The following is a 16,039-nucleotide window of genomic DNA, read 5'->3' on the forward strand; positions in this document are numbered from 1 at the left end:
AAGACCTGGCAACCCTAGTTTCTCATTCCCACATGACAACAATCAGGTAGAGCTGATTTTCATTTGTCCATATTTGCCACTCTTTGTATTTTTTTTTTTTAAGATTTATTTATTTCTTCCCCCCCCATTGTCTGCTCTCTTGTGTCCATGCTGTGTGTTCCTCTGTGTCCGCTTGCATTCTTGGCAGCACTAGGAATCTGTCTTTGTTTTGTCATCTTGCTGCGTCAGCTCTCTGTGTGTGTGGTGCCACTTCTGGGCAGGCTGCGCTTTTCTCTCGGGCAGCTCTCCTTGCAGGGTGCACTCCTTGCACTTGGGGCTCCCCTACACGGGGGACACCCCTGCATGCATGGCACTCCTTATGCTCGGCAGCACTGTGTGTGGGCCAGTTCACCACATGGGCCAGGAGGCCCTGGGTTTGAACCCTGGACCACCTATATGGTAGGCTGACACTCAGTTGAGCCACATCCGCTTCCCTCGTATTGCAAGTGGTGAAACTAAGACTTAAATTGTCAATTGTCAACTTGTGTATCTCCTAGTTCACCTCATAAGTTACCTACTTGGTTGCTGACATTATTTACTTTTGTGACCCCCCTGACATTAGGAATCAGTGTAGCATTTAATGCATACTCCCACAACTACTTCCTCCCATAATCCTCATACCAAATGGGTAGAGCCTTGGGCAACTTCCTAGTTCTGCAAGCTGAAGAATAAATTAAGTGCTCTGGCCCTTTAAGAACTGCAGTTCTTAATCTGTAGTCTACAGACTCCCCAGTCTTGGATAGAAAAATTATTATTATATATTTTTTAGATTTATTTTAATTTAATTTTATTTATTTCCCTCCTTGCGGCTTGCTTGCTATCTGCTCTGTGTCCATTCACTACATGTTCTTCTGTGTCTGCTTGTCTCCCTTTGTTGTGTCATCTTGCTGTGCCAGCTCTCTGCAGGTACGGGCCATTAGCTCTCCACAGGTGTGGGCGAGCCTGCCTTCACAAGGAGGCCCTGGGGTGCGAACCCAGGGCCTCCCATATGGTAGATGGGAGCCCAATCGATTGAGCCACAGCTGCTTCCCTGGAAAAAATTATTTAACTTCAACTGAAATTTAGCATTTCATTTAAGACTGCGAAACAGGTCACAGTAGCATTACCAGGACCTATATGGAGTTACAGTATTTTCATATCACATTACTGTTGGTTGCAAGCATCTCAAAATATTCTCATAACTCGCTTCAAAATTATGAGTCATTACACTTGCTGCTACATCTTGTTATTTAGTGTATAAAGAAGCACTACTTATGCTACAAATTTATGCTAATATCTTAACTATTTCAACATAATTGGTTTCCTTTGTAATTACTGTATTTTATTTTGAGAAGGTGGTCCACGGGCTTCACCAGACTGTCAAAGGGTCCATGGCACAAAAAACGTTTAAGAATATCTAGACTCTAAGGCCTTACTGACAACTAGCACAACCATTTTTCTGAAATTGAATGCGTCCTTTTCCTGATGCTTCTCCAATTAGAATCGATAAAAAGCATTCTTGAATGCAGGCTTCAGGACTTCAACTCCCAGAAAGCGATATTGCCCCGGGGCCTATCGGGAGTTAGGACACTAACTCCATCCAATGGTTCGTATGTTGTCTCCTGACAGCCTACAATTCCCGGCATGCATGGCGGCTGTTTATGCCTTGGGGACATTATGGACACGAAGTTATTGCCTGGATTTGTAGTCGTTTCGTATATCTTTGGGGGATTGGCTTCCGCTTATGGTGTCCGAAGGTGGGCTCGAGAACAAAAAGCAGGAAATGCAGCAATTAAACAAACATGTCCCCTCCATCTGCCCGTACCGGGCCGAGTTCCACAGAGCGCGCGAGGGCGGAAGTGGTGGTGGCCGGCGCGGCCGGAAGTTCAGATCAGCTGATGGGGGAGGCGGTGCCGCAGCCACCTAGAGGCCCCGGCCGCCGAGCGCTTCGTCCGGGCCCTGAGTCTCGGAGACTGGCCACGATCCCCGTTCGCACCTCGCTGTGTGGCGAGGCTGGGTCCCGTATCTCTCCCAGGCCTGAGATCTTCGCCCGGCACGGCCGCCCTGAGCGCCCCGGCCACCCCCAGCCCCGGCTCGCCCCTCAGGCCCCGGGCCTCCCCTCAGTCCCCGGCCGGCGGCCCAGGCCCCGGATCCGCGGGGGGGGACCCGGCCCCGGGGGGTGCGGGCCCCATGGAGCTGATGTTCGCTGAGTGGGAGGACGGAGAGCGCTTCTCCTTCGAGGATTCGGACCGCTTTGAGGAGGATTCGCTCTGTTCCTTCATCTCCGAGGCCGAGAGCCTCTGCCAGAACTGGCGGGGATGGCGCAAACAGTCAGCGGGGCCCAACTCTCCCACTGGCGGCGGTGGCGGAGGTGGCAGTGGCGGTACCAGAATGCGAGGTGAGGGTGGGCGGGAGGCGGGGGGTGGTGGAGCGGGTGGATCAGCAGGCCCTGCTCGGGCCTTGCTTGGGAGCTGTCCGGGACCGCGAGCTGTCCCTAACGGAGCTGTCCCAGGCTTAGAATGGACTTCAGGACTCGCCTTTCCGGCGCTCCTGGGGTGGGTCGGTTTAAGGCAAGGCATTCTGGGGCCCTGGACAGATTCATTCCTTTTAGTGTTCTTTACACAGCGTATGTTTATGTGCATGTGTACGTGCTTGTGTGTGTGTGAGGGATGGCAGAGAAATTCTGGGTTGGATCGGATTAGCGACCAAAAGTAGATCTTTTGTTGTACTCTTCTTGCCTTGGAATTGAGGTAAGGGAGGGGACTCAGGTTTCTAAGTTGGGAATACTTACAATTCAGCATGAGACAAGTCAACGAACTGGAAAAGGGAATGAGGGCAGGGGGAAAATTGTGGCCAGAAGTACTGAAGAAGTGACCAGTTGAAGTGTGTCATCTCATTGCAAAGTGCATTGGAACTTTCTTGCTTCAGGGTGAGGATCTCCAATCTCAGAGGATCTCCACCAAGATGAGAGCCCATCCAGTAGAAAGTGGATGTGAACTGACTTGTGGCAGAGATTCCATAGTCCATAGTTTAGACCAGAACCTTTTCTTCTGGCTCAGTGAACATGTGTCAGAGCCAAGGCTGGGACCACTGGGTTGGAGCCAGCCTTAGATTTTCATCATTTGGGGTCTGGGGAAGGGTGAGGGTAATTGTCTCTGGGTGCTCCTTAGAAAATAATTTTCCTACTTTTCGCTGTGAATTTCCTTCATCCTTGGGTCTTTCTGTGAATAAACTGATTAGTGCTGTGAAGAATTTTGCTTTTATTAAAGGGGGTGGAAGGAACAGTGATGCATAAGAGAAGCTCCACAAGCCTCAAGACTTACCACATCCTTTCCCTGCTTTTTTCATGGTATGGTTTTTGTCCTGGGCTTCCATGGAAGGTGGGTCTCTTCACCTTCCTTCTTTCAGAAGTTAAGGGGTGGGATTTGGGTGATTCTACTCTGGCCATCCCAAGAGTCTTGTTTTCCAAACACCCAGAAGAGGTTTCTAAAACCCCTTTGGGACAGAGAGAAACTTGCAGGTGTCACTTTTTAGGAGTAGTAGTATTCACCTTTAGTTGGAGAGTGCTCACGTACACACACACGCAGACACACATAGTTCTATGGGCAGTTTCACTGTGGTCTTCTGATGGCCTCCCTGCTTCTTTCATATTTGCATGTGTAGGTAGAATAGCCTTGTGGTTTAGAGCACCCTCACTTTAAGGGAAGTAACTGAAGTCTTGGTGATGAAGAGTTCACTGAATTTTATCTACCTGGACAAATTAAAATCTGGGAAAACATGACATTCCATGCTGGCTCACCCTCAGTTTCTCACTTGTAAAAGAAGGCGTTTATTATGAGTGTTTTGTAAACCCACAGTTTCTCTAATTAAAAAAAAAAAAGACAAAAACAAAGGGGTTTAATTAAAAAAATAAAAAGTTTCATTCAGTGGTGTGATTTTCTGGTCTGTTTTCTAATTTCACTTGAAATTTGGTGAGGTGTGCAGTCTGTTGTGTTACCATGGCTCTTGGATTGAAACAGTGTGGAGAACCTTCTTGAGTGATAACTCTGTCCTATTCCAGGTGATTCCAGGAATAGCAGCTAGGTTTCCCTGGGATAACCTATCCCCCTACTAGGCTTCCAGTGTGGAGGGTCAGGGTTCAGGTGTACCAAAGGCATGCAGGCTCTCTTACTTCTGGAGTTCCTCACTTAACTCTTCTGGACTTATTCCCATCTTCCCTCCTTAGATAGGGACCTGAAGTTGGCTAGAGAAAAGGGGATTGTGAAAAAGCAGTCAGAGGGAGCAGTTGTAACTCAGTGGTTGAGCACCTGCTTTCCACTTGTGAGGCCCCAGCTTCAGTCCCTTGGTTTTTCATCTAGGTCTTCCCTTTCTTTCATTGAGGTCTCCCAGGATGTAGCACTGGCATTGTGCCAGGTAATCCTGTCTCCTATTCATTTTTCCTTCTCTTTCTCTCAACCCCAACCTTTGTTTCCAAAGATGGCCTGGTGATTCCACTGGTGGAGCTGTCAGCAAAGCAGGTGGCATTTCACATCCCATTTGAAGTGGTAGAGAAAGTTTACCCCCCAGTGCCTGAGCAGCTACAGCTCCGAATTGCTTTTTGGAGCTTCCCTGAGAATGAAGAGGATATTCGGTGAGGTGGAGAGGGTGGAACTAAAGGACCAATGGTGGGGAGTGGGGTCCTAATATTCCACACTGACTGCTGGGCTTCCCCTAGAACAAAGGAGATACTGTATTTGGGGCTCTGGTGAGAGGAAGGCAAGGGGAGGAGGGAGTGCCTGGGATTTTCCCCAAGAAGGAGTTATAATGGGGAGAGAGCCCAGAGTATTGCGGTCTCTGCTGGGGTCTGTTGAAGGTTATTTGTTGAGTTCTGGCTGTGTCCTCTTCACCCTCAGGCTGTATTCATGCCTGGCCAATGGCAGTGCAGATGAGTTCCAGCGAGGGGATCAGCTCTTCCGCATGAGGGCTGTGAAGGACCCATTGCAGATAGGTGAGGGTCCCATCGTACCCTGAGGCACCCCTGCTCCTCCCAACCCCTCTATTCTGAATTAAGGACCCACTGCAAGAAGCTGGAGCAGATTGTTTGGGCCTCTATCCAACCATGTGTTATCTGAATAACTGCAGGACCAGAGTCAAGGGCGGAGACCCATGCCTTGGCAGCTCTCCTTGACCACGTCCATGTTTCTGCCCAGGTTTCCACCTGAGTGCTACAGTGGTGCCTCCTCAAATGGTCCCCCCTAAAGGGGCCTACAACGTGGCTGTGATGTTCGACCGCTGCCGGGTCACTTCTTGCAGCTGCACCTGTGGGGCTGGAGCCAAATGGTGCACCCATGTTGTGGCACTCTGCCTCTTCCGCATCCACAACGTGAGGCCCTCCCAATTTTTCCCTGCCCTGTCCTGTACTCTGTCCTTCCCTTCTCTGCCAAATGCCTGGCCACAGTGTGAGCCCCATGGCCTTCCCTACTCTGCCTCCTGTCCCCAGCCCCAGTTCCAGCAAGCCTTTCCTCAGTTGGCTCCATTTCTCTCCATGCCCCCTTCAGGCTTCTGCAGTCTGCCTGCGCGCGCCAGTCTCAGAGTCCCTGTCTCGGCTACAGAGGGACCAGCTGCAGAAGTTTGCTCAGTACCTCATCAGTGAGCTCCCTCAGCAGGTGAGCGAGGTTGGCGTACCCTCCCTGACTAGCTCCAGATCTGCGTCCCAGCCTTCCTCCTGGACCCTGGCCTCCTTGGGGTCACCTGTGTCTTGCTCTCTCTGCCTTGGTCTCTTTTCGCCTCAGATCCTCCCTACAGCCCAGCGTCTCCTAGATGAACTCCTCTCCTCCCAGTCAACAGCCATCAATACAGTGTGTGGAGCGCCAGGTGTGTGTGGTGGGAGAGAAGGGCAGTAGGAAGACAGCAAGCTGAGGGCACGGATTAAACATTTACTAAAAGCTTGCTGTTGGCAGGCGAATCCAGGCCCCTATCTCTAGGTGACTGACTGCCTGTCACCCCCAGACCCCACAGCAGGCCCCTCGGCCTCAGACCAGAGCACTTGGTATTTGGATGAATCGACACTCACTGACAACATCAAGAAGACACTGCACAAGTTCTGTGGCCCCTCCCCTGTGGTGTTCAGGTAAACTGGATCTTTTCATACCTGTGTCTGGTGGAAGGAGAGCACCCCTGAGGCTGTTGACAGACCCTTTGTTCTATTCATCTCCATGTCTCTCACCTTGTATTCTTGTACTAGCCCAGTGCAGAAGGTGTTCACTTTATGTTTACTAATAAATCAATGCACGATGGTACTTTTATACAGTTGCATAGTGTTCTGTTCTTATCTAGGTAGAAAAAGAATTATTTTCTTCCTTTGAGAGATAGGGAAACTGAGGCAGAGAGCGACTTAAGAATTTTTCTCGTGGTCATTCTTTTTTCCCTATACTCTGCTTTGGGTCAGGACCCCCTTTGTGTCAAAGCCCTGTTTCATCTGCTTTATTCAGCCCTGACTTAATGTCACCATTTTCTTCTCTGCCTCTATTACAGTGATGTAAACTCCATGTATCTGTCTTCCACGGAGCCTCCAGCCGCTGCTGAGTGGGCCTGCCTGCTGCGCCCTCTGAGGGGCCGGGAACCAGAGGGCGTCTGGAACCTGCTTAGCATTGTGCGGGAAATGTTCAAGCGGAGGGACAGCAATGCTGCCCCCTTGTTGGAAATCCTCACTGACCAGTGCCTCACCTATGAGCAGGTAATTCGCCAGAGTTGGGGAGCCCCATGCTTGTTCATTCTCTGCCTCTCTTAACTTCGATTCCCCTTTTTCTGACATGGACCCTGGTGACGGCTCCTCTGTCTTTCTCAGGGCTACTAGGTGCATCTCATAGCCCTCTTTGTTTCCAGATAACAGGTTGGTGGTACAGCGTGCGCACCTCAGCCTCCCACAGCAGCGCCAGTGGGCACACAGGCCGTAGCAATGGGCAGTCCGAGGTGGCAGCCCATGCATGTGCCAGCATGTGTGACGAGATGGTCACACTATGGAGGCTGGCTGTGCTGGACCCTGCACTCAGCCCCCAGCGGTGAGTCTCCTCCCCGGCTCACCACAGCACTGAGACTGGGCCAGCCCAGGACAGACCAAGCCCGTATCTCCTTGTACACACACAGACACACCATTATCCTAGTCTTGAGCACTTAGTTGCCAGTGTTTTACGAGTCCTTTTTCTAAGAGACTTCCTTCCTTCCTTCTCCTAAATAACACCAACTTTCCACAGTTCCTTGAGTTTGGGACTGATATCTGTGGGTTTGGCTCAGGAAGTGGTCCCCTACATCCTTTTCCCATGCCCCTCTTCCCAGGACATATGCCTCCTCCATTCCCTTCTCAGTGCAGAGGATAGCCTCCTAACAGCCTCCTGCTCCTTGTTCCCACAGCCGCCGGGAACTGTGTGCACAGCTGCGCCAGTGGCAACTGAAGGTGATTGAGAATGTGAAACGGGGGCAGCACAAGAAGACATTGGAACGGCTCTTTCCTGGCTTTCGGCCGGCGGTGGAAGCCTGCTACTTTAACTGGGAAGAGGCCTACCCACTTCCTGGTGTCACCTATAGTGGCACTGATCGGAAGCTGGCACTGTGCTGGGCCCGGGCCCTGCCCCCTCGGCCAGGCGCCTCCCGTTCAGGGGGCCTGGAGGAATCCAGGGACCGGCCGCGACCTCTTCCTTCTGAGCCAGCTGTGCGGCCCAAGGAACCTGGGGCCAAGCGCAAGGGATTGGGTGAGGGGGTCCCCTCGTCACAGCGGGGTCCCCGCCGCCTCTCAGCTGAGGGTGGAGATAAAGCCCTGCATAAGATGGGTCCAGGTGGGGGCAAAGCCAAGGCACTGGGCGGGGCTGGCAGTGGGGGCAAGGGCTCCGCAGGCAGCGGGAGCAAGCGACGACTGAGCAGTGAAGACAGCTCCCTGGAGCCAGATCTGGCAGAGATGAGCCTGGATGATAGCAGCCTGGCCCTGGGTGCTGAGGCCAGCACCTTTGGTGGATTTCCTGAGAGCCCTCCACCCTGCCCTCCTAGTGGCCCCCGAGGCCCTTCTACCTTCCTCCCTGACCCCCCAGATACCTATGAAGAAGATGGTGGTGTGTACTTCTCAGAGGGGCCTGAGCTTCCCACAGCCTCTGCCCCCGGTCTCCTGCCCAGGGAGATCTGTACCCGGGATGACCTCCCTTCCACTGATGAGAGTGGCAGTGGTCTCCCCAAGACCAAAGAAGCAGCCCCTGCAGTTGGAGAAGAGGATGACGACTACCAGGCATATTATCTGAACGCCCAGGATGGGGCTGGGGGCGAGGAGGAGAAGCCCGAGGGTGGGGCTGGGGAGGAGCACGATCTTTTTGCCGGATTGAAGCCACTGGAACAGGAGAGCCGCATGGAGGTGAGGGGATTCTGCGGAGAGGTCAGGAGGGCTGGGTGCTCCTTAGCCACAGCTGGGCAGGGCCATCTAGTTGGGAGCATCAGGACTGTTGGTGTGACTGGTAGAGTCCTATAGCAGGCTCCTAAGTCGTCTCCCTGCATGCAATATATTCCCTTCACTGCTTCCATCTTGTTTTTTTCTGGAATGTCTGATTGTGAATCTCCCTGGCTTAAAACTCTTTAGTGTTCTCCTGTCGCCATTAGGATAAAAATGAAGGTCCTTAGCATGATCTATAATGCTCCATAGGATCTGATCTTGGCCTGCTTATCCAGCCTCTTCTAGCGACCCTGTCCTTTATGCTCCAGTCAGCTGAACCATGCGTGAAGTGTGCTGTGCTCTCTCTAGCATCCATACTTTTTCACAGATTGGCCTTCCTGCCTAGAATGCTCTTCCCTCACTTTGCTAGTTAGCTCCTGCTCCCTCTACAGGGCTCAGGAACACTGTCCTCCACCCCAGGTCCCAATGAGGTGTCCTCCTCATCCACTCCCCTCTTGACCTTTCCCAACAGTGGCTGGCATCACACTGGCTTGTGTGTTCATGTGTCTCTCTCACCAGATAGTGAGCTCCTGTGGTATACTCCAGGCCAGCACAGGGCCCAGCATACAGCAAGTGCTTAAGGAATGTTTGCTGAGTGAGTGAGTGGTGTCCTGGCAGTTGGGGTTTCAACCTGTCTGGTGCCCATGTCCTCTCTCCAGATATTATTTGCCTGTGCTGAGGCCCTGCATGCGCACGGCTACAGCAACGAGGCCTCCCGTCTCACCGTGGAGCTTGCCCAGGACCTGCTAGCCAACCCACCCGACCTCAAGGTAGAGCCGCCCCCTGCCAAGGTGAGAGAGACCCCTGTCCCCTCCCCTCCCCACACTCATTTACCCCTGGCCCTTTCCTGTGCCCCACCCCAAGTGAGAGTCTCCTTCTACTTCCACCAAGATGAGTCAGACTCATCTGCCTACCTCCTTGTGCTGCTTCTCTCTAGGGCAAGAAGAATAAGGTATCCACGAGCCGTCAAACCTGGGTGGCTACCAACACCCTGACCAAGGCGGCCTTCCTGTTGACAGTGCTAAGTGAGCGTCCAGAGCACCACAACCTGGCCTTCCGAGTTGGCATGTTTGCCTTGGAGCTACAGCGGCCCCCAGCTTCTACCAAGGCCTTGGAGGTCAGAGGTCCTATCTGAGCCTTGTACCTCATTCTTCAGAGCCTTGCACCTTGGTCTTCCTCAATGAGGTCTAAACTCCTTCTTGTGCCCCAAGGTGAAACTGGCATACCAGGAGTCTGAGGTGGCTGCCCTGCTCAAGAAGATCCCTCTGGGGCCAAGTGAGATGAGCACCATGAGGTGCCGGGCAGAAGAGCTCCGGGAAGGGACACTCTGTGACTATCGGCCTGTGTTGCCCCTCATGCTAGCCAGTTTCATCTTTGACGTTCTCTGTACTCCAGGTATGGTGCCTGGCTCTACAGCAGGTGGGGAACTGGAATAGGGGTAGCTTTCTCTAAGGAAAAACCAAGAGCCCCAAGGCTTTGAATCATCTTTAGGACCCATCAGGTACCTTCATGGGTAGGTCTGGGATGATGAGGTTCTTTCTTGGCTTCCCTTTTATTCTCTTCCATGACACTTCTGTCTGCCTGACTTACCCCAACTTTCATCCAGTGGTTTCTCCCACGGGTTCCCGGCCCCCAAGTCGCAATTGGAACAACGAAATGCCTGGGGATGAGGAGCTTGGATTTGAAGCAGCAGTTGCTGCCTTGGGTGAGTCTATTAATCTCTTGAGCATATCGATAAACTAAGCCTGGTCCAGGCCTTGAAAGACATGAGACATGGGCCCTATTTCTCAGGGGCTAATATGGTAATGGGAAAGCCAGGATGACTTGTAGGATATGAGAATCAAGAGCTGCACCCTCAGCTTTCCCCACGCTGCTGCCCTCACCATATTGGGAGTCTCATGCCCATGATGCCCTGTAAGTAGTGCCTATGAGACATTCAAGAATTGAGGGCAAAAGTATGTGCTCTGGGTATTGGGTGTTGTAAGGGCAGCAAACAAGGGAAAGGCCTCAGGGAAGTGCTAGAATTTGGAATGTGAGTTAAAGCAGTGGGGGGAACACCATGAATAAAGACACTGTGGTAGTCATATCTTCACCAGAGTGAAGAGCCCAACTTCCATAAAGTAATGGATACAAACAGGGTAGGTAGAGTAGGCCAGATTATGAAGGTCTTGAAAAGCAGACCAAGACTTAGGCAATGGGACCTTCCGTTGGTTGGACCAAGAGAACCCCTTAACCCACATGCTGATGGCTGGGGCGCCCTGGCCTGTTTGCTCTGCTGTCTTGGGAGTTATGGCTGTTCTCAGTCCTCATGAGGCCCCCTCCTTCTCACAGGCATGAAAACAACAGTGAGCGAGGCAGAGCATCCCCTCTTGTGTGAGGGCACGCGTCGGGAGAAGGGTGACCTGGCACTGGCACTAATGATCACTTATAAGGATGACCAGGCCAAGCTCAAGAAGGTAAAGGACCTGAAGTACTGGGCTTTTGACTGGCAGAGAACAAATTTCACCATCTTTCTCAGGGCTTTTCCAGTATAATGAGAAAAGAGCTATTCTATCCATAGGAGGTAAGTGAGGAATCTTGGAGACACTTCATAAAGAATAAGAGAGACCAATGGTTCTCATAAGTGTCATGGAGGATACCAAGATATGTAAACCAGCTCGTGTTACATTACAGCATAAGGCTTTTTCAAAGAGAAAAGAAAATAATGGAAACTGGGAGATAAAGGTGTATCTTGTCACTGTTTCTCTGGCCTTCAGATCTTAGACAAACTCTTGGACCGGGAGAGCCAGACCCATAAACCACAGACGCTGAGTTCGTTCTACTCATCTAGCCGTCCTGCCACAGCCAGCCAGAGGTCTCCTTCAAAGCACGGGGGCCCATCTGCCCCAGGGGCCCTACAGCCACTGACCTCAGGCTCTGCAGGGCCTGCTCAGCCAGGGAGTGTGGCAGGGGCTGGGCCAGGCCCCACTGAGGGCTTCACAGAGAAGAATGTGCCTGGTGAGGTGGGGGCACTGGGCAGGGGGGATGAATGGTATGGAACCATGTTCAGGTCCCTTTTCCTGGGCTCATGCCAATGTCCTATTTTCCTCACCTAGAGAGTTCCCCACATTCCCCCTGTGAGGGTCTTCCATCTGAAGCGGCTTTGGCCCTAAGGCCGGAGGGGAAGGTTCCAAGCCGCCTGGCGCTTGGCAGTCGGGGAGGCTACAATGGACGGGGCTGGGGCTCCCCAGGACGGCCTAAAAAAAAGCACACTGGTATGAGAGTCCCTGGGATCGTATGGAGGGAAGGGTATTCTTGAAGGCTGGGGTCTGATAGTTCTCATGACTTCTGGGACTGCCTTGTCTTGGGGTTAGGCATGGCCAGCATTGACAGCAGTGCCCCTGAAACAACATCGGATAGCTCTCCCACCCTAAGCCGAAGGCCACTTCGAGGGGGCTGGGCCCCCACCTCCTGGGGCCGAGGACAGGACAGTGACAGCATTAGCAGCTCTTCTTCGGACTCTCTGGGCTCCTCATCCTCCAGTGGAAGTCGTCGGGCCAGTGCCAGTGGAGGTGCCCGGGCCAAGACAGTTGAAGTTGGCAGGTCAGTGGGAAGAAATATCCATCTCCTCTGATCTGGTCCACCCTCAGAGCCATGACCCCAGTATAATCCAACCATTGTTCCCTAGTGTTCTCACCTATCCTGGTCCCTCCAGACCTACCTGGACACTCATTTCAAAGAAACCTCAACCCCCGCCCCTGCACCATTGCCCCTTCAGGTACAAGGGCCGCCGCCCCGAGAGCCATGCCCCCCATGTACCCAATCAGCCATCAGAGGCAGCTGCACACTTCTACTTTGAGCTGGCGAAGACGGTGCTGATCAAGGCAGGGGGCAACAGCAGCACTTCCATTTTCACACATCCATCTTCCTCAGGGGGCCACCAGGGTCCTCACCGCAACCTGCACCTTTGCGCCTTCGAGATTGGGCTTTATGCCCTTGGCCTGCACAACTTTGTTTCTCCCAACTGGCTCTCACGTACCTATTCTTCCCACGTTTCCTGGATTACAGGTAAATCCAATATCCTGATTTGGGTATGGGAGGGGCATTAATTGATGGAGATAAGAACCTTTGTGGAGTTACTGGTGTAAAAGGAAAAACCCCATTCCCATCCCTAGTGGTGCCCATGCTAACCCTATTTTGGTCTTCTCTCCTTTTCCTGAAGGTCAGGCTATGGAGATTGGCAGCGCAGCCCTGACTATACTGGTAGAATGCTGGGATGGGCACCTGACACCCCCTGAGGTTGCATCCCTGGCCGACAGGGCATCACGGGCACGAGACTCCAATATGGTGAGGGCAGCAGCAGAGCTAGCCCTAAGCTGCCTGCCTCATGCCCATGCACTGAACCCCAATGAGATCCAGCGGGCCCTGGTGCAGTGCAAGGAGCAGGTATTTCTGCAGGCAATCTGGGAGCCATCTGGGTAGAGGTTGGGCGTGGGGAAAGCTGAGGGCCCAGCTCTTGATTCTTATATCCTAGAGTTAACAAACTTTCCAGTTTGTCTTCTGTTAGTGACGCTTTACATGTTAATATGCTTCCACATCCATTTCCTTTTTATCTTCCAACTCTTAGGATTATTCCTATTTTGTGCTAAAGAAATGGAGGCCCATAGTTTAGGGGCCAAGATAATCACCCAGGATGGGATACTTAAGGCATCAGGGAGATAGAAGATGCAACTTGGATGGGAGCGGGTGGTTAATCGGTTTAGAACTGAAAGTATAACCTGGGTCTTCATTCCTGTTGGTCAGCAAGTATTTGTACAGTGTCTTTGTGCCACACTAACTGCTCTAATAATAGCTCTGAGTATTTGCCCCAACTTCCGACGTCTGTCTGGGAACCAATCAATGAGGGAGATGTTAGAATGTCGTTTGAAACCGTCCTTGGGGTATATTAGCTGACGCTCTTGCTCTTTAACTCTCTGTGCCCCTCCCTTCCAGGATAACCTGATGTTGGAGAAGGCCTGCACAGCAGTGGAAGAGGCGGCTAAGGGTGGGGGCGTGTACCCCGAAGTGTTGTTTGAGGTTGCTCACCAGTGGTTCTGGCTATATGAGCAAACAGCAGGTGGCTCATCCACAGCCCGTGAAGGGGCTACAAGCTGTAGTGCCAGTGGGATCAGGGCAGCTGGGGAGGCTGGGCGGGGGCTGCCTGAGGGCAGGGGGGGCCCAGGGACTGAGCCAGTTACAGTGGCAGCAGCAGCAGTGACAGCAGCAGCTACAGTGGTGCCAGTCATCTCGGTGGGGTCCAGTTTATATCCGGGTCCAGGATTGGGGCATGGCCATTCCCCTGGCCTGCACCCCTACACTGCTCTACAGCCCCATCTGCCCTGCAGCCCTCAGTACCTCACCCACCCAGCACACCCTGCCCACCCCATGCCTCACATACCCCGGCCTGCCGTCTTCCCTGTGCCCAGCTCTGCATACCCACAGGTGAGACCAGTGACCTACTAGGGGAGTATGGGAGAACACTGGGAGCTCATGGGGGTTGGAGTAGGGTACTCTGGGAGGATGATAGGGCCATCCAAAAGTCCTGGTGAGACTGCGGGAGTCTGGGGGGCCCAGCCCAACTTAGATAAGAAATCCAGCTGTGGACAAAATAGGGGAGACCTCTTAATATAACTTGGTATTTTCCTTTGCTTCCTCCTCCTGCACTAGGGTGTGCATCCTGCATTCCTGGGGGCTCAGTACCCTTACTCAGTGACTCCCCCTTCACTTGCTGCCACTGCTGTGTCTTTCCCCGTCCCTTCCATGGCACCCATCACAGTACATCCCTACCACACAGAGCCAGGGCTTCCACTGCCCACCAGTGTGGCCTGTGAGTTGTGGGGACAGGGAGCCGGTGAATGGAGGGGTGGTATATTGGGTAGGGGAGATGGGGAAGGAATCTTCTCTGCCCTCTTTGAACTGAGTTTCTCACATGGCTTTCATCCCACCCTCAGTGAGCAGTGTCCATCCAGCTTCCACGTTTCCAGCCATCCAGGGTGCCTCGCTGCCTGCCCTGACCACACAGCCCAGCCCTCTGGTGAGCGGGGGTTTTCCACCACCAGAGGAGGAGACTCACAGCCAGCCTGTCAACCCACACAGCTTACACCACCTGCACGCCGCCTACCGAGTTGGTGAGAGGGGGCCCCATTTTGTGCCACCACCTGCAATTGTGCCAGAGGCTCTTCAGTGATTCCCTGAAGAGATTCAGTGATTCTTCCATAGCTCTTAATTTTTTTTTCCCCATAGCTATTAATTTGTTTACTGTGGGGTCAGGTAACAAGTTGGGGAAGAGGATGCACCTCTACCATGTGACTATCCTTCTCTCCCAGGAATGCTGGCACTGGAGATGCTGGGTCGCCGGGCACACAATGACCACCCCAACAACTTCTCCCGCTCCCCCCCATACACTGATGATGTCAAATGGTTGCTGGGGCTGGCAGCAAAGCTGGGTAACACCTCCCCTCCCCAGGACCATTGTCCTCCCCACCTGCTCCCCCCACCTTCCTATCCCAGACCTCCTTCCTAGCTCTTGCTCAGAGTTGAGGCCTTGGTCGGGTATGTGTGCGTGCGCGGGGGGCAGGGGGTTAAATCAGCTCCTTGGGTGGAGGGAGGCTCTGCCAGGCCAGAGCTGAGAGAAAAAAGTTGGGTCCCTAGGGCAGAGGTGGCCACCCCCGGCTCATGCCCCTCCCCCTGCCCCCCAGGAGTGAACTACGTGCACCAGTTCTGTGTGGGGGCAGCCAAGGGGGTGCTGAGCCCGTTTGTGCTGCAGGAGATCGTCATGGAGACGCTGCAGCGGCTGAGCCCCGCTCATGCCCACAACCACCTGCGTGCCCCGGCCTTCCACCAACTGGTGCAGCGCTGCCAGCAGGCGTACATGCAGGTGACAACCTAGGAAGTGTGTGAGTGGGTAGAGCACCTTGGGTGCTTCAGGGAATAGATCACCCAGCATGCAAGGGAGGAAGGGCCTGATTCTGTGCCTGCTGGCTCATTCTTCTCTTCATGCCCTCCTCCAGTACATCCACCACCGCTTGATCCACTTGACCCCTGCCGACTACGACGACTTTGTGAATGCGATTCGCAGTGCCCGCAGCGCCTTCTGCCTGACGCCCATGGGCATGATGCAGTTCAACGACATCCTACAGAACCTCAAGCGCAGCAAACAGACCAAGGAGCTGTGGCAGCGGGTTTCACTCGAGATGACCACCTTCTCCCCCTGAGCCTGGCTCCCCTAGGGCCCTATGCAGGGACACAGGCCTGTGGCTATGGGGGCCCCGCCCACAGGGGGAGTGAGTCTTGGCTGGACAGATCCTCCCCACTCAGTTCCCTGGTCACCCAGACTGGCAGCTGCTCGTGGGCTGTAGCTTGGGGCCAAGACGTCTCAGACCCTAGAAGCCTAGGGTTAGGGGAGACGACTCTGTCGGGGAGGGGGCGTTGGGTGGCCTCTGGTATTTATTTGGCATTTATAAATATATAAACTCCTTTTTTATTCTAGTCTGACTGGGCCTCTCCCTTCTTTCCCTCCATGTGCAGATAAACCTTGAGCCAGGGAGAAAAAGC

At 53.2% G+C, this 16,039-nt stretch overlaps 1 protein-coding gene across 4 annotated transcripts; it reads left to right on the plus strand.

The window, feature by feature from the left end:
- Window positions 1-1,924: 1,924 nt before the first annotated feature.
- ZSWIM8 (zinc finger SWIM-type containing 8) lies at window positions 1,925-15,973 on the plus strand. 4 transcript variants are annotated; one of them, XM_058299076.2, is made up of 26 exons: window positions 1,925-2,416; window positions 4,495-4,648; window positions 4,911-5,005; window positions 5,208-5,380; window positions 5,556-5,663; window positions 5,790-5,871; window positions 6,007-6,127; window positions 6,532-6,733; window positions 6,883-7,058; window positions 7,408-8,392; window positions 9,127-9,258; window positions 9,405-9,584; window positions 9,679-9,862; window positions 10,074-10,172; window positions 10,799-10,923; window positions 11,224-11,464; window positions 11,563-11,721; window positions 11,821-12,049; window positions 12,225-12,514; window positions 12,669-12,892; window positions 13,439-13,927; window positions 14,153-14,312; window positions 14,437-14,613; window positions 14,812-14,931; window positions 15,252-15,362; window positions 15,496-15,973. In XM_058299076.2, the coding sequence occupies exons 1-26, from the start codon at window positions 2,209-2,211 to the stop codon at window positions 15,954-15,956; spliced, it is 5,685 nt and encodes a 1,894-aa protein (XP_058155059.1). In that variant the 5' UTR covers window positions 1,925-2,208; the 3' UTR covers window positions 15,957-15,973. The 4 variants fall into 4 exon arrangements, with proteins under 4 accessions (XP_058155059.1, XP_004473847.1, XP_012386565.1 ...); XM_004473790.5 differs by having other exon boundaries at window positions 2,097-2,416; window positions 9,127-9,237; window positions 15,184-15,362; XM_012531111.4 differs by having other exon boundaries at window positions 2,097-2,416; window positions 9,127-9,237.
- Window positions 15,974-16,039: the final 66 nt, after the last annotated feature.

Source organism: Dasypus novemcinctus, chromosome 6, assembly GCF_030445035.2.
Source record: "Dasypus novemcinctus isolate mDasNov1 chromosome 6, mDasNov1.1.hap2, whole genome shotgun sequence".
Taxonomy (NCBI): domain Eukaryota; kingdom Metazoa; phylum Chordata; class Mammalia; order Cingulata; family Dasypodidae; genus Dasypus; species Dasypus novemcinctus.

What these genes read in the sequence shown, in the direction of transcription:
- ZSWIM8 (XM_058299076.2), top strand. Translation starts at nt 2,209, where the DNA reads ATGGAGCTGATGTTCGCTGAGTGGGAGGACGGAGAGCGCTTCTCCTTC. An exon ending in TGACGTTCTCTGTACTCCAG is followed by an intron (nt 9,863 to 10,073) that starts GTATGGTGCCTG and finishes ACTTTCATCCAG; the next exon opens with TGGTTTCTCCCACGGGTTCC. An exon ending in AAGACAGTTGAAGTTGGCAG is followed by an intron (nt 12,050 to 12,224) that starts GTCAGTGGGAAG and finishes TTGCCCCTTCAG; the next exon opens with GTACAAGGGCCGCCGCCCCG.